The sequence below is a fragment of the Hylobates moloch genome, unplaced genomic scaffold (assembly GCF_009828535.3).
Source record: "Hylobates moloch isolate HMO894 unplaced genomic scaffold, HMol_V3 SCAFFOLD_11, whole genome shotgun sequence".
Classification (NCBI taxonomy): domain Eukaryota; kingdom Metazoa; phylum Chordata; class Mammalia; order Primates; family Hylobatidae; genus Hylobates; species Hylobates moloch.
Window position 1 is genome coordinate 82,778,097 of NW_026652286.1, and position 23,504 is coordinate 82,801,600.

The following is a 23,504-nucleotide window of genomic DNA, read 5'->3' on the forward strand; positions in this document are numbered from 1 at the left end:
CAGCCTGGCCAAGATGGCGAAACCCCATCTCTACCAAAAATACAAAAATTAACCAGGCATGGTGGTGTGCCCTTGTGATACCAGCTACTCGGGAGGTTGAGGCAGGAGAATCACTTGAACCTAGGAGGCAGAGGTTGCAGTGAGCCAAGATCACACCACTGCACTCCAGCCTGGGCAACAAGAGCGAGACTCTGTCTCAAAATAATAATAATGATATAATGGCATTCGCAGCAAACTGGATGGAGCTGGAGACCATTATTTTAAGTGAAATAACTCCAGAATGGAAAAGCAAACATCGTAAGTTCTCACTTATAAGTGGGAGCTAAGCTATGAGGATGCAAAGGCCTAAGAATGATACAATGGACTTTCAGAACTTGGGGGGAAGGATGGGAGGAGGGTGGGGGATAAAAGACTACATATTGGGTAACAGTGTACACTGCTCGGGTGATGGGTGGACCTAAATCTCAGAAATCTCCACTAAAGAACTTATTCATGTAACCAAACACCACTAACAGGCTAACAGGGAACTTCTCAGCAGAAACCTTACAAGCCAGGAAAGACTGGGGGCTTCTTATGGCATTCTCAAAGAAATTCCAACAAAGATGCTATATCCTACTAAACTAAGCTTCAGAAGCAAAGAAGAAATAACCTCTTTTATGGACAAGCAATCACTAAGAGAATTTTTTTACCACCAGACCAGACTTACAAGAGATCCTTAAGGGTGTTCTAAACATGGAAATGAAAGAACAATACCTATCACCACAAACCACTCTTACATACATGGCTCGCAGACCCTATAAAGCAACCGCACAATAGAAACTACAAAATAGCCAGCTAATAACTTCACGATAGGATCCAAACTTCACATATCAACATTAACATTGAATGTCAATGTTCTGAATGCCCCACATAAAAGGCACAGAGTGACAAATTAAATTTAAAAAAAACCACAAGACCCATACATCTACTATCCTCAAGAGACCCACCGACATGTAATGACACCCATAGGTTCAAAGCAAAGGGTTGGAGGAAGATCTATCATGCAAATGGAAAATAAACGAGAGCAGAAGTCAATAGTTTTATATCAGATAAAACAAACTTTAAATGAACAACAGTTAAAAAAAAAAAAAAGACAAGGGCATTACATAATGACAAAGGGATCAATTCAATAAGAGACTTAATTATCCTGAACATATATATGCACCCAACATTGGAGCATCCAGCTTAATAAAACAAATACTTCCGGACTATGAAAAGACTTAGACAGCCACACAATAATTGTGGGGTCCTTTAACACTCCACCAACGGCATTAGATCATCAAGGCAGAAAACTAAAAAATTTTAGACTTAAATTTGACATTTGATCAATGGGGCCTAACAGACATCTACAGACTATTCTACCCATCAATCACAGAATATACATTCTTCTCATCTACATACAGAAAATACTGTAACATTGACCACATGCTCAGCCAAAAAGCAAGTTTCAATAAATTAAAAAACCTGAAGTCATGCCAATCATACTCTAAAACTACAGTGGAAGAAAAATAGAAATCAATACAAAGAAGATCTCTCAAAACCACACAATTACATGGAAATTAAACAGCTTGCTCCTGAATGACTTTTCAGTAAACAATAAAATAAAGGCAGGAATCAAAAAAATTCTTTCGGCCAGGTGTGGTGGCTCATGCCTGTAATCCCACCACTTTGGGAGGCCGAGGCAGACAGATCACCTGAGTTCAGGAGTTCAAGACCAGCCTGACCGACATTGAGAAACTCCATCTCTACTAAAAATACAGAATTAGCCAGGTGTGGTGGCACATGCCTGTAATCGCAGCTACTTGGGAGGCTGAGGCAGGAGAATCGCTTGAACCCAGGAGGCAGAGGATGTGGTGAGCCGAGATCATGCCATTGCACTCCAGCCTAGGCAACAAGAGCGAAACTCCATCTCAAAAAAATAAAAAAAGTATTTGGAATACATGAAAACAGAGACACACATACCAAAATTTCTGTGATGCAACAAAAGCAGTGTTAAGAGGAAAGTTTATAGCACTAAATGCCTACTTCTTTGGAAGGCCAAGGTGGGTGGATTACTTGAGGTCAGGAGTTCGAGACCAGCCTGGCCAACATGGTGAAACCCCCGTCTCTACTAAAAATACAAAAATTAGACGGGCATTGTGGTGCATGCCTGTAATCCTAGCTACTCAGGAGGCTGAGGCAGAATTGCTTGAACCTGGGAAGCAGAGGCTGCAGTAAGCCAGAGGCTGCAGTGAGCCGAGATTGTGCCACTGTACTTCAGCCCAGGTGATAGGGAGCAAGTCTCCATCTTAAATAAATAAATAAATAAATATAAATGCTTACATCAAGAAGATGGAAATATCTCAAATTAACAATCTAACATCATACCTAGAGGAACTAGAAAAACAAGAACTAATCCCCAAACTAGCAGGAGAAAAGAAATAACTAAAATCAGAGCCGAACTGACATTGAGACCCAAAAATCCATACAAAAGATCAACAAAACCAAAAGTTGGTTATTTGAAAGAATAAAAATGATCAATAGACCACTACCTAGATTAACAGAAAAAAGATGATCCAAATAAGCACAATCAGAAATGAGAAAGGTGACATTACAACTGATCCCACAGAAATACAAAAGATCTTCAGAGACTATTATCAACACATCTGTGAGCACAAACTAGAAAATCAAGAGGAAATGGATAAATTCTTGGACACACATAACCTCCCAAGACTGAATCAGGAAGAAATCGAAACTCTGAATAGAGCAGTATCAAGTTTCAAAATTGAATCAGTAATAAAAATCCCAGCAGCCAAGAAAAGCTCTGGACCAGATGGATTCACGGCTGAATTCTACCAGATGTACAAAGAAAAGTTAATACCAATTCTACTGAAACTATACCCAAAAATTGAGGAAGAGGGAATCCTCCCAACTCATTCTATGAAGCCAGCACAACCCTGATACTAACACCTGGCAAAGACACAACAACAAAAAAAAACTACAGACTAATATCCCTGATGAACACAGACACAAAATCCAAAACAAAATACCAGCAAATCAAACCCAGTTAATTCACCATGATCAAGTCAGCTATATTACTGGGATGGCAAGGCTGGTTTAAGACACACAAATCAATAAATATGATTCACCAGATAAACAGAATTAAAAACAAAAACGATATGATTATCTTAACAGATGCAGAAAAATCTTTTGATAAAATCCAATATCCCTTCATGATAAAAACCTTAAACAGAGTAGGCATTGAAGGAACATATCTCAAAATAATAAGAGCCATCTATAACAAACCCACACTGAACAGGCAAAAGCTGGAAGGATTCCCCTTATGAACAGGAACAAGACAAGGATGCCCACTCTTACCACACCTATTCAGCATAGTACTTGAAGCCTTAGCAAGAGCAATCAGGTGCCAGGCGCAGTGGCTCATGCCTGTAATCCCAGCACTTTGGGAGGCCAAAGCAGGTAAATCACCTGAGGTCATGAGTTCAAGACCAGTCTGGCCAACATGGCGAAACCCCATCTCTACCAAAATTACAAAAATTAGCCAGGTGTGGTGCTGTGTGCCTGTAGTCCCAGCTACTCAGGAGGCTGAGGCAGGAGAATAGCTCGAACCTGGGAGGTGGAGGTTGTAGTGAGCCGAGATCGTGCCACTGCACTCCAGCCTGGGTGACAGAGGAGACTCTGTCTCAAAAAAACAAAAATTAAAATAAATCGTAGATGATCCAAACAAAGGGAAAAACATTCCATGCTCATGGATAGGAAGAATCAATATTATTAAAATGGCCATACTGCCCAAAGCCATGTACAGATTCAATACTATCCTTATCAAACTACCAAGGTCATTTTTCACAGAATTAGAAAAAGCTATTCTAAAATTCATATTGAACCAAGAAAGAGCCCAAATAGCCAGAGCAATCCAAAGCAAAAAGAACAAAATCAGAGGCATCACATAACCCAGCTTCAAACTATACTGTAAGGCTGCCATAACCAAAACAGCATGATATGAGTATAGAAACAGACACACAGACCAATGGAACACAGTAGAGAACCCAGAAATAAAGCTACACACCTACAACCATCTGATCTTTGACAAAGTTGACAAAAATAAGCTGTGAGGAAAGGACTCCCTATTAATAAATGGTGTTGGGATAACTGGCTATCCATATGCAAAAGAATGAAACTAGACCACTACCTTTCACCATATACAAAAAGTAACTCAAGCTGGACTAAAGATTTAAATGTAAGACCTCAAATTATAAAAATTCTAGAAGAAAACCTGGCCCTAGCAAAGAATTTATGGCTAAGTCCTCAAAAGCAATTGCAGCAAAAGCAAAAATTGACAAGTGGAACCTAATTTAACTAAAGAGCTTCTGCACAGCAAGAGAAACTATCAACAGAGTAAGCAGACAATCCGCAGAATGGGAGAAAATATTCCCAAACTATGCATCTGACAAAGGTTTAATATCCAGAGTCTCTGAAAAATTTAAATCATTCAAGAAGCAAAAAACAAATAACTCCATTAAAAAGTAGGCAGAGGACATGAACAGACACTTCTCAAAAGAAGACATACAAGCAACTACAAACATATGAAAAAATGTTCCACATCACTAATTACCAGAGAAATGCAAATCAAAACCACAATGAGATACCATCTCACAGTAGTCTGAGTGGTTAGGTATTGAAAAGTCAAAAAAAAAAAAGATGCTGGTGAGGTGTGGAGAAAGGGAATGCTTATAGACTGTTGGTGGGAATGTAAATTAGTTAGCCACTGTGGAAAGCAGTTTGGAGATTCCTCAAAGAACTTAAAACAGAACTATCATTTGACCCAGTAATACCATCACTGGGTATATATTTAAAAGAAAAGAAATCACTCTACCAAAAAGACACATGCACTTATATGGTCATCACAGCAGTACACACAATAGCAAAGATATGGAATCAACCTAGGTGTCCATCAACAGTGGACTGGATAAAGAAAATGTGGTACATATACACCATGGAATACTATGCAGCCATAAAAAAGGATGAGATCATGTCCTTTACAGCAACATGAATGCAGCTGGAGGCCATTATTCTAAGCAAATTAACATAGGAACAGAAAACCAAATACCACATATTTTCACTTCTAAGTTGGAGCTAAACATTGAGTACACGTGGACATTAAGATGGGAACAATAGACATTAGGGACTACTAGAGATGGGAGAGAGGGTTGGGGGCAGGGGTTGAAAACCACCTATTGGGTAGTATGCTCACTACCCAGGTGACAGGATCATTCATACTCCAAACCTCAGCATCATGCAATAAATTCATGTAACAAACCTACACATGTACACCCTACATCTAAAATAAATCTTGAAATTATAAAACAAAATAGAATAAACTATTTTCTCCTCTCAACTGCACATTTTTGCCATCTAATGACTTCCTCTTTAACATGAAAATTATGCTACTCCTTTCCCTTTTCCAAAGAAGAGACTCTAAGAACAAAAAGAACCTTAGAAATCATTTAGTCCAAACACCTCATTTTACAGCAGAGGAATCAGAGGCCCTGAGAGTTGGAGTGACTCGTCCAAATTCCAACTACTAATTAGTGGCAGAGCCGCAGCAAATGCCCAGGTTTTAACACCTACGGGCTGAAAACTCTCAATCCTTCACAGCTTCATAAACTAAACTTTTGATTATACAGCATTATCTCTAATTGGGATTCTCTCTTACTGCACTGTAAACCGAAGCAATTGGTAATTTGTCCCATATATTTTATAATAATGTCCCTTCATATCACCAGTCCTGGCTAGAAAAACCCACATGTAGAAAAGGTTTTTGCCCAGTGCATTGCACAGGAATTAGCTGTTGAAGGCAGTGGCCCATACGGTGCCCTCTTTATCTTTTGACCTGGAGCCTCAGGTTCCCTGATATATCTATTAAAAGGTGAGAGTAAGAACAGATGTGGCACAACTGTTCAGAGTTACTTGTTCAATGTTTTAAAGAGCTTGACAGATGATTTCCTCAACTCTCTTCCAGACTGTATTTTTTAATACACAAAAAGTAATCTTGCAAGAGCTGTTTGCCCCTGCCATAGGATAACAACAGGCTGGAGTGCAGTGGCGCAATCCTGACACACAGTAACCTCCGCCTCCCAGGTTCAAGCGATTCTCCTGCCTCAGTCTCTCGAGTAGCTGGGACTACAGGCACCTGCCACCACACCAGCTAATTTATGTATTTTTAGTAGAGACGGGGTTTTGCCATGTTGGCCAGGCTGGTCTGGAACTCCTGACCTCAACTGATCCGCCCACCTCAGCCTCCCAAAGTGCTGGGATTACAGGGGTGAGTCACTGCACCAAGCCAGATATTATGACTTTTCATTTCATTGCATTCCCAGGTCTTATGACTGAATGATTTTATGCCAACTTCCACTTATAATCAAGGAGAGGCCTGAGAAACCATAACTTGATAAGAAACCACAACTATGTGGTTATCCTTTAAGTTATAAAAGTGCCTGATAACCGAAGATTTCACATAAATTACAAGAGACCGCTTTGGGAATAAATATTCCTTGATATTATACAAACAATATCATATCTGCCTAGCGAAAGGTTATTTTGTTTATATGTCCCCTGTAGGAGGAGGTTGTCTCTAAAATAACTAGACTTAATATCCTTGAAAAACATCAGTGACAGATGGAAAATTCTATGTCATGTTGGCATATTTTGTGGGGTTTTTCTGAAAATCTTTAAGGGGTACCTTTGTGCCCAGCAAATACCTGTCAAATAATCACAGCACAACATGCTCTTGAAGCCTGTAAGAGTGACTTTTTTTGTTGTTTTTTGTTTTGTTTTGTTTTGTTTTGTTTTGTTTGAGACAGGGTCTCACTTTGTTGCCCAGGCTGGGGCGCAGTGGTGTGATCTTAGCTCACTGCAACCTCCACCTCCTAGGTTCAAGCGATTCTCCTGCCTCAGCCTCCCGAGTAGCTGGGACTACAGGCACGCACCACCATGCCCAGCTAATTTTTGTATTTTCAAACATACAAAATTTTCACAGCGGGGTTTCACCATGTTGGCCAGGACGGTCTCGCTCTCTTGACCTCGTGACCCATCCGCCTCAGCCTCCCAAAGTGCTGGGATTACAGGCATGAGCCACTGTGCCTGGCCAGAGTGACTGTTAATGCAGCTGACTCATGTCACAATCTGTCACCCAATCCTCTAAGCTTCGGTCCTTGGACATTCAAAACACCTCAAAGTGCCAGGACTAGTGCCATCTTATGAATTAATAATGCTGCTTCACGTCCCAGCTCTGCCACTGAACTCTCCTAAACCCTCTTTCTCCAAACACTGGCAGGTCCGAAGTAACTGAAATCAGAGAAGATGGGAACCTGAGATGGGGCAGGCAAGTGATATTCACCGCCTACCACCAGGATGCAGAATCAAGTGCGCAGTAAGGCTCAGGCTGATGTTAGAATATATTTATTGCTACATTTATATACAATTATACAAACAGCCCAGACAGGAAAGAAATGTTGCATCGATTTCTGCAGATTCCACCAACATGTGCACAGAAATGGAGCTGTTCACCACTGAGTTTGCTCTTGGATTGAAGCCAAATATAAGTCACATACATTTTTTGAAAAAGTGGGAAATTCTTGGAAATCCTCTCCACAGATTCTTCCTTACAAGCTAGTCATGCAGAAAAAAGTGGGTTATCAGAAGCTGATGCCTTCCAGCATCTGTTTGGGGGATAGAGTCTTGAAGATGGGGTACAGTAGATGCTGGCTTGGGACTGCAGGGTGCCGTGTGAAGTCCCAAGTCCTGGCCCATCTTGCTAAGGTCTGTCTTTAGGAAAAGCACTTGAGAGGGGTCTGGAGAGAAAGAGAATAGCAAGAAAGGGAAATCCAACACTAAACTGAGAAGAGGAGAGAATCATGAGCCAGGGCCCTGGGTAAGGGAATACTGGTCCATCCAGTTCCAGCTGAGATTGCAGACTTTGGGGGATATACACATTCAGAACACCAGGTATGTCCTTATCCTAAAGCTTCCCATATGTCAGTAGCCAGGGGCCTGCATGAAGACACACAAAGTGAATAGGAAAGTCAGGCAAGAAAGAAGAAAACTCAACTCAAACACTCGTATTATCAACATTCAGTTGAAAAGGCGTGACCCTGAATGTCTTTGCACATTTTCTAAGTTAACATTTAGTCATGGTTAGTTGATGGTTGAGTGATGAAGGGGAATGGAATGCCGGTGAGGAAATGTAATGATGTACAGATTGTATCAAAATAAAGGTGCATCCACAAACTCTACACTCTGACCTCAGCCTGGTTAGAATTACTTTTGGCCTCAAAAGGAGTCTCACATACAGATTTTGCAATGTTCTGATCCAGAATTATGATGTGGATATAAGATCACGGTATAAACACTCTCTCTTTCATGTCACAATCACATACACCACAGTGACGTGAATCCCAAGAGAAATTGTTGAGCAGCCACAGGGCATGTGTGCTTAGGGAATGAGTTCACCTTATTTACACCAGCTCCGTCTGACCCACCTCAGGCCCCTTCCCACCTCGGGAATCCAGGAGGGAGGACCTGCAGATTGGGTTTACTCTGGCCTCCTCAGCTAAAATCAGCTCAGAGCCTCAGAGAAAGGTCTGAAGGTTGAGAAAAAAAGCCCATGAGTCTAAATACACCAGACTGTGCCAGCCTTTGGGGCTGATTAGTAATTTGGGTACAGTCTGGTCCCAAGGCTGCAGGGGTTCTATTCATGAGGAAACCCGTCAGTTCTATCTTGTTCATGGCTTTATTTTATTTTTGAGACAGGGTCGCGCTCTGTCACCCAGGCTGGAGTGCAGGGGTGTGATCTTGGCTCACTGCAGCCTTAACCTCCTGGGCTTAAGCAATTCTCCCACCTCAGCCTCCCGTGTAGCTAGGACCACAGGCATGTGCCACTATGCTCAGATAACTTTTTGTATTTTTTGGAGAGCCAAGGTTTTGCCATGTTGCCCAGGCTGGTCTCAAACTCCTGAGTTCATGCAACCCACCTGTCTCAGCCTCCAAATATGCTGGGATTACAGGCACAAGCCATAGCACCTGGCCTGTCCATGGCTTTAGATGTCACGTTTAATTCCTTAATGTCACCATAATCCTACAGGCCCCTAGTCACGAGGAAGATAGGATGACAGTGCTGTGATGAAGCCCTGGGGGCAGTGGGAGAAGGACCAGAACATCACTCAAGAGTCCCTGTTCTTTCTCTTGGGTCAATAATTTTATAATCAACTATGGAGAGGCCCAGCAGTTCTTCCAAGGCTGCCAACTATGTGACACCTCAAGCCAGAGGATGTGGCAATCACCAACTCTGTGGATCCCTTTATAAATTCATGTCTAGATAATTCAAAATCTCTTTCTGTCATTTGATCTTGACTTTTCATTCAGAAACTTTCTTTTCCTACTTCTGACGACAATAGCTCAGAGTCAAACTCACTCAAAGGATTTGCTCTAAAAAGAACATTAACAGATGAAAATCAAGGAGGAAAAATTATAAAAGACCAGGTAGATTTTACTTTGGGGAGTTTTACTAGTTGACAAAATGGAAAGAGTTACATCAATGAATTTCTGCACTGGAAGAAATGGCTAAAGATAAATAGCTAAGAAGAGTATTGTTTGCGGCAACCTATGGCACATTAAGAATGTGCTTTAACCCAGGATTTTAGCTCAAATATCAGAAATAAGACAAGCTGGATTCTCAGCTAGACCCGTTTCAAAGAGAGTGAGAGCAAACGACGATGGATGTGTCGTAGTGTTTCAAGTGGACTTTGAAACAATGAAAGTGTTTTGGTAGTGTCATGAAATAGCAGAGAGAATCTGGCACGACCTTAAACTTATTTCAGGGCAGGCCAAATTCAAGGCCAAAGAAGCAAATTGCTTCTAAAAGTTCCCTACCCTAAATGAACACATGTGACCATTTTTTGTCACATAAATAGTCTAAAACATAATATTTCTATAAAGAACATTGGTTCTACATCTTTAAGTATTATCTCAAATATATTGACATTTAGCTAGAAGGAGGTTCAGAGAACTTTGGGAAGCTTAATCAGCAATTTGGGGGAACTCAAGATTTACAACATAAACAACATTGTTGTGGTTTTATTCAGAAATGGGATGAGTCAAATAGTCTCTGCCAAAAAAAAAAAAAAAAAAAGAATTTAAAAACAACCTGTTATCATGGTAATCATATTGAAAAATGATTTTTAAATATTACCAAATTCAGGTCAGTACATAATACTATATTAACCTAGCTTATTAACCAATTCTTTAATTCCTCTACTCCAGGAATCCCCAACCCCTGGGCCGAGGACCAGTACCGGCGTGTGGCCTGTTACGAACTGGGTGGCATAGCAGAAGCTGAGCGGTGAACAAGCATTACGGCCTGAGCTCCGCCTCTTGTCAGATCTGCAGCAGCATTAGATTCTCAAAGGAGCGAACCCTATTGTGAATTGCGCATGCGAGGGTTCCACGTTGCACGCTCCTTTATGGGAATCTAATGCCTGATGATTTGAGGTGGAACAGTTTCACCCCAAAACCATCCCCTCCACCCCTCCAACCCCACTCCCAGCCCGTGGAGAATTTGTCTTCCATGAAACCAGTCCTTGGTGCAAAAAGGTTGGGGGCCACTGTTCTACTCAATGTGCATGTACGAAACTTCATTTTTAAGTAAATCTGAATATGTCTTTTTTTTTTTTTTTTTTGAGACGGAGTCTCGCTGTCATCCAGGATGGAGTGCAGTGGTGCCATCTCGGCTCACTGCAACCTGTGCCTCCTCGATTCAAGCAATTCTTCTGCCTCAGCCTCCGAAGTAGCTGGGACTACAGGCATGCACCACCACTCCTGGCTAATTTTTTTTTGTATTTTTAGTAGAGATGGGGTTTCACCATGTTGGCCAGGCTAGTCTCGAACTCCTGACCTCAGGTAATCCACCTGCCTCCACCTCTTAAAGTGCTGGGATTACAGGCATGAGCTACCGCACCGGGCCTGAATATGGATTTTTTAAAAAGAAGAAAAACCTCCCAGCAGAACACAAGTGTCATAAGAGAACTTGCACCATAATACTTTCATTCTCAATGCTCGAGAGGGCTCTTTCTAAAGGTAAGAGAATCCTCTGAAGTAGGAGGTCCAATCAGCTCACCAAGATTACAGGTAAAACATCATTTTAATAAATTCTAGCTCACCTCAAAATTATTAAATTGGAGGATGATGTTCTTGATTGGCAAAGAGCCCAAGAGATGCAAACTATTGGGAAAGAACCTGGAAGGGATGGAATCAGAGGCTGTAAAGATAGAGGTCGCTCTTGATCAGTTCCTTTGACTTGAAATCCACAGGTCCTGTGGATGAACAGGTTCAGATTTTATGAGGTCCCACCAGCATCCTGGCAGTGGAAGGTGTGGCAGGTCTAGTGGGCAGGTGAGCTGGCCCTGGCCACGGCTGCCAGTTGTACTTACCTAGTGAGGGAGGGAGCCTTCTTCCTAAGGGTTACATTTGCTTTATGCTGCTTTGGCAAGAGCGCATCTGGAACAATGCATACAGTTTGGGTCCCCACCTTTCAAAAGAGACATTAAGAGGTTAGAAAGCATTTAGCAAAAGAACACAGTAGGAAGCTGAATGGGCAGGTTCACTGCTTGCTCAGCACATTGCAACATCAGGGCGCCCTTGTCAGCCTGGATTATGTAGGGCTTGTTATTGTCAAACTGTCTGCCTAATCTTTAACCTCTTTTTTTTTTCCAGTCCACCTTTGAAACTCCACGATTAGAATGTGGAAATAAGAATAACTTTAAACCTTCCTTTTAAATAGATGCTAGACTTCAAATAGTGCAGCAACTCTACACAAGCTAACTAGTCTCTTTCAATAATAAAACCTATAATTTAGAATAGTAGGTCTTGTCTTAAAGCCATAAAAATCAGAACTTCATGTCATTCAGTAATGCGTTCTACCAGATTTTATATTTTATTTGAAGTTGTCTTTTGATTAACCTAGGCATTGTTAAAGTTATTTTCAGGTAGCAATCAGACTAATGGATCCAAAATACTTTGTAGTGCCTACTCTGAAATCAATAGTTGCTATGTTTTTGAATAAGCAAATTCTCAGTACCTGCCTACTAAAAGACTGGATAGGTTAAGACAAACCAACCATGAAAACTACCTCCTCTGCAGACACGTTGGCATTGCCGGAATTAAAGAGGTCAATTTCAGCCCTACTCTCTCTGGTCTGTCTTCCTCGGCTCACTCACCTGCCATTCTCCGATATATCCCTTAGAGATAAAACAAAGTCAGAATTAACTCAACAAGGAAACTGCTAAACTGGCCAAGCTTATCCATGAGTCAGTTCCCTGACTGGGGAGAACACTGGTTATAGTATTTTCTAACCTTGTGGGTAAAACAATTAGAAATGCAGTTACTAGCAATCTGTATCTTACGAATGAGTTATGTACCAAAAGGGCAGCTGTGGTGGGCTGTTTCCCACGGAAACCACGTAATGAAGAGTGATTTTGTTTCTAGGCAGTTTAACCCATAATGAAAAACTAAGTCTTTGCAGTAAAATACAGTAGAAACTCCAAATTTGTCAAAGATTGTAATAAAGGAATATAGAAACAATGACATTTATTAACGGTTTTATAATTCTTCTTTAATACTTGAGCTTGATGTTAACCTGGGCAGAAATAATTCGACAGTTCAATAGTACCTGAAATTTAAGAACATTTTAAAGGGAATTTTAACTATTTTCAAAGACTTTGAAGGTTAGTCTGGCTGGCACTTTATTGTATGAAATGTCATTTCAGGCTGAGTAATTCCAGCACTTTGGGAGGCCGAGGCAGAGATCACCTGAGGTCGGGAGTTCGAGACCAGCCTGACCAACATGGAGAAACCCCGTCTCTACTAAAAATAAAAAAATTAACCGGGCATGGTGGCGCATGCCTGTAATTACAACTACTCGGGAGGCTGAGGTAGGAGAATCGCTTGAACCTGGGAGATGGAGGTTGCGGTGAGCTGAGATCGGGCCATTACACTCTAGCCTGGGCAAGAAGAGCAAAACTCTCGTCTCAAAAAAAAAAAAAAGAAATGTCATTTCAAAATGTATAGCTGTAGTTTTTCCATAGTCACTAGTAGTATTATTCTCACTGTGATTAACTAGTAGTACTATTCACGTAGATTTAGACTCATAAAGGAGCAGAGAGAGCAAAGGAAGAGAATTATTTTTCATGAACATAATGAGAAAATTTAGGAGAGCATGAGAAAGGAGAATTTGGGCATAAAGTTAATAGATGAAAGGCACAAGAGAGGGAATAGAACTGAAGGAGAAAATTGCGTGTATGAGTTTCCCTAATGGGGAAAGAAAGATGAAGAGACGTCAGAAATTTCCAAGCTTTGCCACCAGGTGGCGCCATGAGATTAGATGACAGTATTTTAGCTGACGGCGCAACTGAAGGGTAGTGAGGGTGAGATACATGAAAATCACATGGACTGAATATTCACAACACAGGAGGCTCAGGATCTGTGAAGCGGTAAGCCATGGGTTAGAATATATATCAAGTTATATCAAGAATACATATTAAATTATGTGTTAGAATATATAATAAGGAACACAAACCTAGCTGAACTTATTTTTTAAGATATTGTCTCACTCTGTCACCCAGGCTGGAGTGCAATGGCGCCGTCTTGGCTCACTGCAACCTCTACTTCCAGGGTTCCAGCAGTTCCTGTCTGAGCTTCCCAGGTAGCTGGGATTACAGGCACATGCCACCACACCCGGCTAATTTTTTTTTAATTTTTTTTTTTATTTTCAGTAGAGTTAAGGTTTCCCATGTTGGCTAGGCTGCTCTCAAACTCCTGACTTCAGGTGATCCGCCCGCCTTGGCCTCCCAAAGTTGTGGGATTACAGGTATGAGCCACTGCGCCCAGCCTAGTTTAACATTTTAAAGAATCTATTTATCTAGTACAGGCCATGGCTCACACCTGTAATCCCAGCACTTTGGCAGGCTGAGGCTGGGGGTGGATCACCTGAGGTCAGGAGTTTAAGACCAGCCTGGCCAACATGGGGAAACCCCATCTCTACTAAAAATACAAAAAATTACCCGGGCATGGTGGCCTGCACCTGTAGTCCCAGTTACTCTGGAGGCTGAGACAGGAATCGCTTGAATCCTGGAGGCAGAGGCTGCAGTGAGCCAAGATGATGCCACTTGCACTCCAGCCTGGGCAACAGAGCAAGACTTCATCTCAAAAAAAAATAAAATCTGTCTAGTTTAGTATATTAACAATTTTTTTTTAGACAGGGTTTTGCTCTGTCCTCCAAACTGGAGTGCAGTGACATGATCACGGTTTACTGAAGCCTCAACCTCCCAGGCACAAGCAATCCTCCCACCTTAGCCTCTTGAGAAGCTGGGACCACAGGTGTGCTTCACTGCACCTGGCTAATTTTTTTTTCTTTCTATATTTTTTGTTTTTTGGTAGGGGGAGGTGGGGAGATGAGGTCTCACTATGTTGCCCAGGCTGGTCTTGATCTCCTGGGCCCAAGCAGTCCTCCAAGGATTACAAGCATGAGCTGCTGCACTCAGCCAACAGTTTTTTTTTTTTTTTTTTTTAAAGTAAACACACACAAATGGAGCAGACATATGAAAAGGTGCTCAACATCATTGAGCTTCAGAGAAATGCAAACCAAAACTGCAATGAGATAATCATCTTACTTCAGTTAAGATGGCTTTTATCCTATTAAGACAGGTAATAACAAATGCTGGTGAGGATGTGAAGAAAAGGGAACATTTGTACACTGTTGGTGGGACTGTAAATTAGTACAACCACTGTAGAGAACAGTTTGGAGTCTCCTCAAAAAACTAAAAACGGAGCTACCATATGATCTAGCAACCCCACTACTGTGTATATACACCCCAAAAAGAAAATCATTATATCAGAAAGATACCTGCACTCCCATATTAACTGCAACACTACTCACAATAGCCAAGATTTGGAAGCAACGTAAGTGTCCATCAACAGATGAATGGATAAAGAAAATGTGGTACTTGCACACAATGGAGTACTAGTCAGCCATTAAAAAAATGAGATCCTGTCATTTGCAATGACATGGATGGAACTGGAGATCACTAATGTTAAGTTAAATAAGCCAGGCACAGAAGGACAAAAATTGTATGTTCTCACTGATTTGTGGGATCTAAAAATCAAAATAATTAATTAAACTCATGGAGATAGAGAGTAAAAGCATGGTTACCAGACGGGAAGAAGGGTAGTGGGGAAGCAGGAGGTTGGGAGGTGAAAATTGTTAATGGGTTAAAAAAAAAAAAAAAAAAAAGAATGACTAAGACCTAGTATTTGATAGCACAAGGTGACTATAATCAATAATAATTTAATTGTACATTTAAAAATAACTAAAAGGGCATAATTAGATTATTTGTAAAACAAAGGAGAAAAGCTTGAGGGGATGGATACCCCATTTTCCATATGTGATTATTACACATTGCATCCTTGTATCAAAATTAAATATATACACTTCTGTGCCCACAAAAATTAAAAATAAATTTTTTAAATAAAATTTTAGTAGCATCATCTACAAAAAAGTTTTAAAAATTAAAAAAATTAAAGTACACACACACGGTTACATCAATATACTCAGAAATTGTGTTTAATAAATTTAAAACCCTCTAGTTACAAAGAAAAAACTCTTAGAAAAATATGTGTATATATATGTAAAAGGAAGTTTCACCAATCTGATAAAAGTCATGTACTAAAAATTAGTCAGGCTGGTGCCATGCGCCTGTAGTCCCAGCTATTTAGGAGGCTGAGGTGGGAGGATCACTTGAGCCTGGGAGATGGAGGGTGCAGTGAGCCGAGATAGCGCCACTGCACTCCAGCCTGAGTGACAGAGTGAGACCCTGTCTCAAACAAGAAAAGAAATGAGACATCACTTATGTTCCATATGGGACTGAAAGTTGCAGCCAGTCAACTCAGTAAGAAACAGAATAAAAGTTTTATGGATGGAGAAGACTGAAAACTATAATTATTTGCAGAAAATGAAGAAAGTCTGTGTAGAAAGCTCAAAAGACTTCACAAATTATTAGAAACGGTGAGAATGAAACAAGGTTCCTTAATTTAAGGTCAGCAAAAAAAAAAAAAATCAACTGCATTCTCTACACCAGCCAAAAATAGTTTTCAAATGTAACTCTGAAAACGACAGCAAAAAATAAGATGCTTAATAATAAATCTAACAAAATAAATACATGATCTTAATGCAAAAATTTAAACAACTTTACTGAATGGCATCAAGGAAGACTTGGTGGAAAGACATTGCATATTCATGATTAGGAATGCTTAATATTGTACAGCTGTAATTACTTTTCTTTTTCTTTTTCTTTTTTTTTTTTTTGAGACAGAGTTTCACTCTTGTTGCCCAGGCTAGATAGAGTGCAATAGCACAAACTTGGCTCATTGCAACTTCTGCCTCCTGGGTTCAAGCGATTCTCCTGCCTCAGCCTCCCGAGTAGCTGCGATTACAGGCACACGCCACCATGCCCGGCTAATTTTTATATTTGTAGTAGAGACAGGGCTTCACCATGTTGGTCAGGCTGGTCTCGAACTCCTGACCTCGTGATCTGCCTGCTTTGGCCTCCCAAAGTGCTGGGATTACAGGCGTGAGCTACCGTGCCCGGCCGTACAGCTGTAATTTCTTACCAAATTAATCTGTTAATACATTTCCAAGCAAAAGTCCCCAAAGTATTTTTTCCCCATACAGGTTACACGAATTAATGCAGAAGAACAAAGAACCAAAATTACTCAGGAGCTTATTTTACAAACAAGGTGTAGCAACTTTTTAAGAAAGCTCAACTAGATATCAAGACTTGTTAAAAGGCAAAGACTGTAGTAATTAAGACAGAATAGTATTGACACAGGGATAGAAACACTGACCAATGCAACAGATGAGAGTATAACAGAACAGAGGAAGAAATATGAAAGAAATGGCAATGGGATCAATAGGAAAAGGATGAACTGTTAAAGTATCAAGACAACTAGTCATCTAGACAAAAAAAAATAAAATAAAATTGGATCCATACTTCATACCATGCACAAAAGTTATTTATAGCTGGACTAAAGATTTAAATGTAAAAATAACCAAACTTTTAGAAGAAAATATAGGAAAATATCTTCATGACATAAAGTGAGAGAATAATTTCTTAAAACAAGACACACACAGGAAAAAATCCCCACAAATTATAAGGAAAGTAATTTATAAATTAAGCTACAAGAAACTGTAAAACGTTTACCTATCCAAAAAAAAAAAAATACTGGTAACAATCCAAATGTCCACCATCGGGGGAACTGATAAATTGTAGTGCACTCATAAAATAAATACAGCAGTGAAAATGAACCACAGCTATATTCATCAAAATGGATATGCATGTGTGTGTAATAAAACTATGTTTTGAGAACTTCATCATGGATTACAAAAAAAAAAACTTTTTTTTTTTTGAGACGGAGTCTTGCTCTGTCGCCCAGGCTGGAGTGCAGTGGCGCGATCTCGGCTCACTGCAAGCTCCACCTCCCAGGTTCACGCCATTCTCCTGCCTCAGCCTCTCCGAGTAGCTGGGACTACAGGCGCCCGCCACCACGCCCGGCTAATTTTTTTTTATTTTTAGTAGAGACGGGGTTTCACCGTGGTCTCGATCTCCTGACCTCGTGATCCGCCTGCCTCGGCCTCCCAAAGTGCTGGGATTACAAGCGTGAGCCACCGCGCCTGGCCAACTATTTTTATAAAGTTCATGTGTGCACAAAACTAGGCATTATATTGTTGTAGATACAAACACAGATAGTAAAAGCAAAGAAAAGGATGACGTGATGGAGAGGAACATGGAGTGCCAGTTACTGGCAACATACTATTTTTCAAACTGATACATGAGTATCTAACATATATACATATATTCCATCATTTATATTTCTACTAGATGCATTTCATTCTCTAATACTGTTATAAATGAATCTCTAGTTTTTAAGTGTTTAAAAACAGAAAGTAATGGAGGAAAAATACTACAATAGATGGGGAAGTTATGAATTTTGTTCCAAATATCTTTGGTCTTTGGACCATTCGAATTTCAAAGGTCTCAAAGAAACTATGTAGAAGTCAATAGTTACTCTAAGAACACTGAGTAAAAGAAGCAACTGTGTTATTTCCACAGTATTGGGTTCGAGTGAGACCCAGTTGAGCAATTCTCAAAGTGTGGTCCCAAAATAGCAGCATCAGACTCACCTTTAAAACATGCGCTTATTTTATTTTATTTTATTTTTTTGTGGCATGGTCTCGCTCTGTTGCCCAGGCTGGAGTGCAGTGGCATGATCTCAGCTCACTGCAACCTCCACCTCCTGAGGTTCAGCCAATTCTCATGCCTCAGCCTCCCTAGTAGCCAGGATTACAGGTGTGCACCACGATGCCCAACTAATTTTTGTATTTTTGGTAGAGACAGTGTTTCACCACATTGGCCAGGCTGGTCTCAAACTCCTGGCCTCAAGTGATCCACCTGCCTCAGCCTTCCAACATGCTGGGATTACAGGCCTGAGCCACCGCACCTGGCCATAAATGTACATTCTTGAGCAGCTGCATAGATCTACTGAATGTGAAACCTGAGGAGGGCACCCTGCAATCCGTGTTTTAACAAGCCCTCCAGGTGATTCTGATGCACGCTAGTGTGAGAACCACTGCCAAAAGTTGTTCAAATATCTAAGAAATCCCTTCATTATAACAAAATAAGACCTCCCTAGGGTCACATCAAAATATTAACAGTCATCCAGACAGAAAGACACAGCACTGGCCCTTAGGAGAACATTAGTTTTTAAAAACCTTTAACTCAGGAGGCTCATGGGCCAAACCCAGCTTCCCATCTGTTTTTGTACAGAATGTGATTTAAGAACGTTTTTTACCTTTTTTTTTTTAAACAAATCAGAGGAAGAATATTTTGTGACACATGAATTATATGAAATTCAGAGTTGTGTCCATAAATAAAATTTTATGGGAACACAAACATGCTCATTCATTTACATATAGCTGCTTATGCACTACAACAGCAGAATTGTATAGCTGGGACAGACAACTGGCCTGCAAAGTCCAAAATGTTTAGTATCTGGGCCTTTTCATAAAGATCATTTGCCCTGTTTGCTCTAATTTGATAGAATCTACTAGTCTAAAAGCAAAATATAATTATAGTAATTTCCTGTTGAAAAAGCAATTTTCATTTTTATTACACACAGGCAAAAATCTAATAAAGAATCATAAGGAAGCTGAATCAGATTTTTTTTTTTAATAGAGACGGGGCACCATGTTGCCCAGGCTGGTCTCAAACTCCTGGGCTCAGGTGGCCTCCCACCTTGGCCTCTCAAAGTGCTGGGGTTACAGGCATGAGCCACCATGCCCGGCCCAGATCTATTTTTATCTACAAAGCCATTCAAATAATCTGCACAGACCATCTGAAAAATGTTCCTAGTTATGCTTTCTCTCTTCAAATTTCTAATAAATGCCAAAGAATTGCACAAAGAATTGACTCGTACATTTCAATGAAATACTCATTCAATTCTGAAACATTGTTCTGAAAACGAATGTAGCATTCTCTTCCTGCGTTTATTCAGGAGGTTAACTCAAACTATAAGCCTGTCTCAAATGCTGTCTGATAACTTCATTTTTCAGCTCTCACAGTGGCCTCCCTCCTTGCTGGCTCTCTTCCACATGCTAAAACTCACCAAGAGCCTTCTTCCCTTTGATCCTCAACCTCCTGAATTTTCTCCAGACTGAGTTCAGTTCTTATCACTGAAGACTTGCTCACTGAGTTCCTGAATTATTTTATTCAACACCTATTGGGTGGCTTAAAAAGCCTTCTATCCACATCCATCTTCACTTCTCCAATTTCAACTTTCCTCTAGATTTCGAGTATTTATTGAGCACAGACTCTTCTTTGATTTCTAGGGCTTTAACAGTCAATTATTAACTTAAAAAAATAGACAGGCGTGGAGGCTAATGCCTATAATCCCAACACTTTGGGAGGCCGAGTCAGGCCGATCACTTGAGGCCAGGAGTTCAAGACCACCCTGGCCAACATTATGAAACCCCGTCTCTATACAAATACAAAAATTACCTGGGGGTGGTGGCGGCCACCTGTAATCACAGCTACTCCAGAGGCTGAGGCAGAAGAATCATTTGAACCCAGGAGGCAGAGGTTGCAGTGAACAGAGATCGCGTCACTGCACTTTAGCTTGGGCAACAAGAGCGAAACTCTGTCTCAAAGTAATAATTTTAAAAAATATAATGCTTTCAGCTGGGCACAGTGGCTTATGCCTGTAATCCCAGCACTTTGAGAGGCCGAGGTGGGAGGATCATGAGGTCAGGGGATTGAGACAATCCTGGCTAACATGGTGAAACCCTGCCTCTACTTAAAAAATACAAAACATTGGCCAGGCATGGTCGGCGGGCGCCTGTAGTCCCAGCTACTCGGGAGGCTGAGGCAGGAGAATGGCGTGAACCTGGGAGGCGGAGGTTGCAGTGAGCTGAGATCGTGCCACTGAACTCCAGCCTGGGCAACAGAGCGAGACTCCACCTCAAAAAATATATAAATACATAAAATAATAATAATAATAATGTTTTCCCTCCCCTCCAAGAGTAAATCATATATTTCAACTTTAAATCTTTAAGCTATATTGACCTCATCTTGAAAACAGGAGCACTAAACTGGATAGACTAGAGTTACAAGCCCACATGCAGTGGTTCAAGGAGGCTGGTCTTCAATCTGGTGGGTTTGATCAGGTCACTACCACTCTGTATTCAAGTCGAACTTAAGATTTAAAGCAGTCTTCTTTGGCCTATAAATCAATCGATACATTCACTTTGAGTTATGCAGACAAAATAATCCTTCCAAGAGCAAGTAAACATGTCTCAGTTGGCTTTAAACTGGAAAGGTCATGTTTTGTAATAAAAAAGATAAGGGCTTTCCCTTCTAAGAAAACCAAAATCCAAATGCGGAGTCTGCCACTGTGGTTGTCCTTGGGCAGGTTACCTAGCTGTAAAATGGAATACCTTCAAGGACAGCTGCAGCCTTTATGATGTCTTTGTGTGGATAAGGAAACAGTGCCCCTTGCTCAGGCAGATGCAGCCATTTAGCCCCAGGGTACAGTTTGTTGAGAAGAATACAAACTACACTCACACTTCCATCCCTGCACCTCTGTTCCTCAAACTTCTCTTGAATTTACCTTTGCTTAGCTCGATTCTGGTAGCAATGTTTTTGTCCTACAGGGCCAAACTGCTCAGTGGACATTGGCCTAGATCTTGTAGGCTTCTCACCATGGGTTAGGAAGCTCCTGTGATCTGGCTCTTCCTCAACTTCCTCTCACACATCACTCTCCTCTGGGATCACTTGGCTCTGGACATGCCGCCTTTCTGTCTTTTCCATGAACAAGTGAAGCTCTTTCTTGCCTCAAAGTATTTGCATATGTTGTTCCCTCTACCTGGAATTTTAAAGCAAAGCTGTAAATTGGTGTCCAGTGGGCTACTTCTGGCAAGCAGGTGTACCTAGTTTGGCTTGCAAAACTTTTTCTAATTTTTTTTTTTTTTGAAACAGGGTCTCGCTCTGTTGCTCAGGCTGGAGTGCAGCGGCACAAACACAGCTCACTGCAGCCTCAACCTCCTGGGCTGAAGTGATCCTCCCACCTCAGCCTCCCAAGTAGCTGAGACTACAGGTGCGCTACCACACCAATTTTTTTTTCTTTTTTTAAATAGAGAGGAGGTCTCACTATGTCGCCCAGACTGGTCTCACATTCCTGGCGTCAAGTGATCCTCTCACCTCAGCCTCCCAAAGTGCTGGGATCACAAGTGTGAGCCACCATACCAGGCCCTAATTTTATTTTTAATTTTTGTAGAGTTGAGATCTTGCTACGTTGCCCAGGCTGGTCTTGAGCTCCTGGACTCAAGCAATCCTCCCACCTCAGCCTCCCAAATTGCTGGGATTACAGGTGTAAACCACTGCATTGAAATAGCTGACATGTATAATCTGAAAGACTTCATATAAAAATTACATTTCAAGTCAAATATAGTATATTTGAATGCTTTTCTTCTAAAAGCCATTTTCTGGCTTATCTTGGAAGATCACAAGGTATAGCAACACAGGGCCTACCTACCCCATATGTAAAGAGCTGATGCCCTCCCTCTTCCTCACTCTTCCAACAGGGCAGGAGACTCCTGACTAGACACAGTCCCCACCAGGCCCAGGGCACTCTTTTCATCTGTCTGGCATTTGCATCTACCATCTTGATTTAAACAGAGGAACAAGAGGAGCTGGCCTTTTCCTCCTTCAGGTAGCAACTTACATGCCACTTCTCAGAGACTTTTTCTTACCTCCTGTCCTTGATTACATTTTCTTCTAACTCAGTCCCTTGTTTCTTTCATAGTTTTAAGTGGATATAAAATTGCTGTTTTTATAGCTCAGGGATGGTTAAGTATCAGTAACTGCACATGATTCAACCTAGTAATACAATTTGTATTAATTATTCTGTTTTCCAGTGTTTGTGTTTTCCTACTGGAATTCAGTTCATTAGGGCAGGGACTTGGCTACTACGATATTCTGAATGACTAGTACACAGAGTCTGTCAAGCGCTAACATATTTGGATGAATAAATGGAAGGACTCCTCCCACCAAAAGTCCTTAGCAGCTCCAGAATGTACACAAAGTCCATCTTAACCTCTCCTGAGGAGAGCAGCCCAAGATAGAAACAGACTTTCCTAACCGACAGCCCAAGGCAGTGCTTCCAGACCTCCTCACCCTCTACTCATACAGCGGATACCTTTGGCTCCAGTGCTGGAAATCACTCCTAAAGCATGATAGATTCTGAAACTCCTCTGTGAATCAGCATCAAGACCACTATTGAACTGAACATCCACTGAGATATGCCCTTGTCCCTAAAGGCAAGGGGTAGGGAGGAGATGGTACTTGTTCCTGAGGTGACTGCTGACAATTACAATAACCTCTATAACCTTGTCAATGTTAGCAAGAGGCTGGTCACTACCTAGCTCTGAGTGCCTCGTTACTCGTCTCATTGTCATAATTATTTCTTAACTCTTCTGTTTCTTCCTCTAGATGATGTTTTAAATTATTTATGATGTATTAAATTACTTACGAATCAGAGCCTAACTTGAGGCATCTAATAAATGTTTAATGAATGAATAACATTATTTGAATGGATGACATCACTCAAGTGCTTCGTGGAGCCTATTTACTATAGATGACAAATACGGGAACAGATTTTCACTTTACTAGGCATAATCTCACTTACTTGAGCAGGGGTATGGAGTGGGGCTCATGCCAACATGTCAGATTTAGACATATGGAGCTGACAGAGGACACTGTTAGAGACAGCATTTTCTTGTTCTTGTTATTCTTGGAACATAAGAATTA

General features: G+C 40.9%; 1 protein-coding gene across 4 annotated transcripts in view; it reads right to left on the bottom strand.

Moving 5' to 3' along the window:
• RDX (radixin) overlaps positions 1-23,504 on the bottom strand; it is a 110,782-nt gene that overhangs the window by 2,970 nt on the left and 84,308 nt on the right. The window contains exons 16-18 of one of the 4 annotated variants that reach the window (XM_058446903.1): positions 21,307-21,561; positions 12,221-12,329; positions 11,523-11,620 (exon numbers count right to left, since the gene is read on the bottom strand). Coding sequence is in view for 3 of the 4 variants with exons in the window: in XM_032167326.2 (XP_032023217.1) it covers positions 11,554-11,620 (67 nt within the window). In the remaining variant the exon portion in view is untranslated. Of the gene's footprint in view, positions 1-7,477; positions 8,089-11,522; positions 11,621-12,220; positions 12,330-21,306; positions 21,562-23,504 lie in introns of those variants that run through there. The other 3 variants (XM_032167325.2, XM_032167326.2, XM_032167328.2) reach the window with 3 other exon arrangements.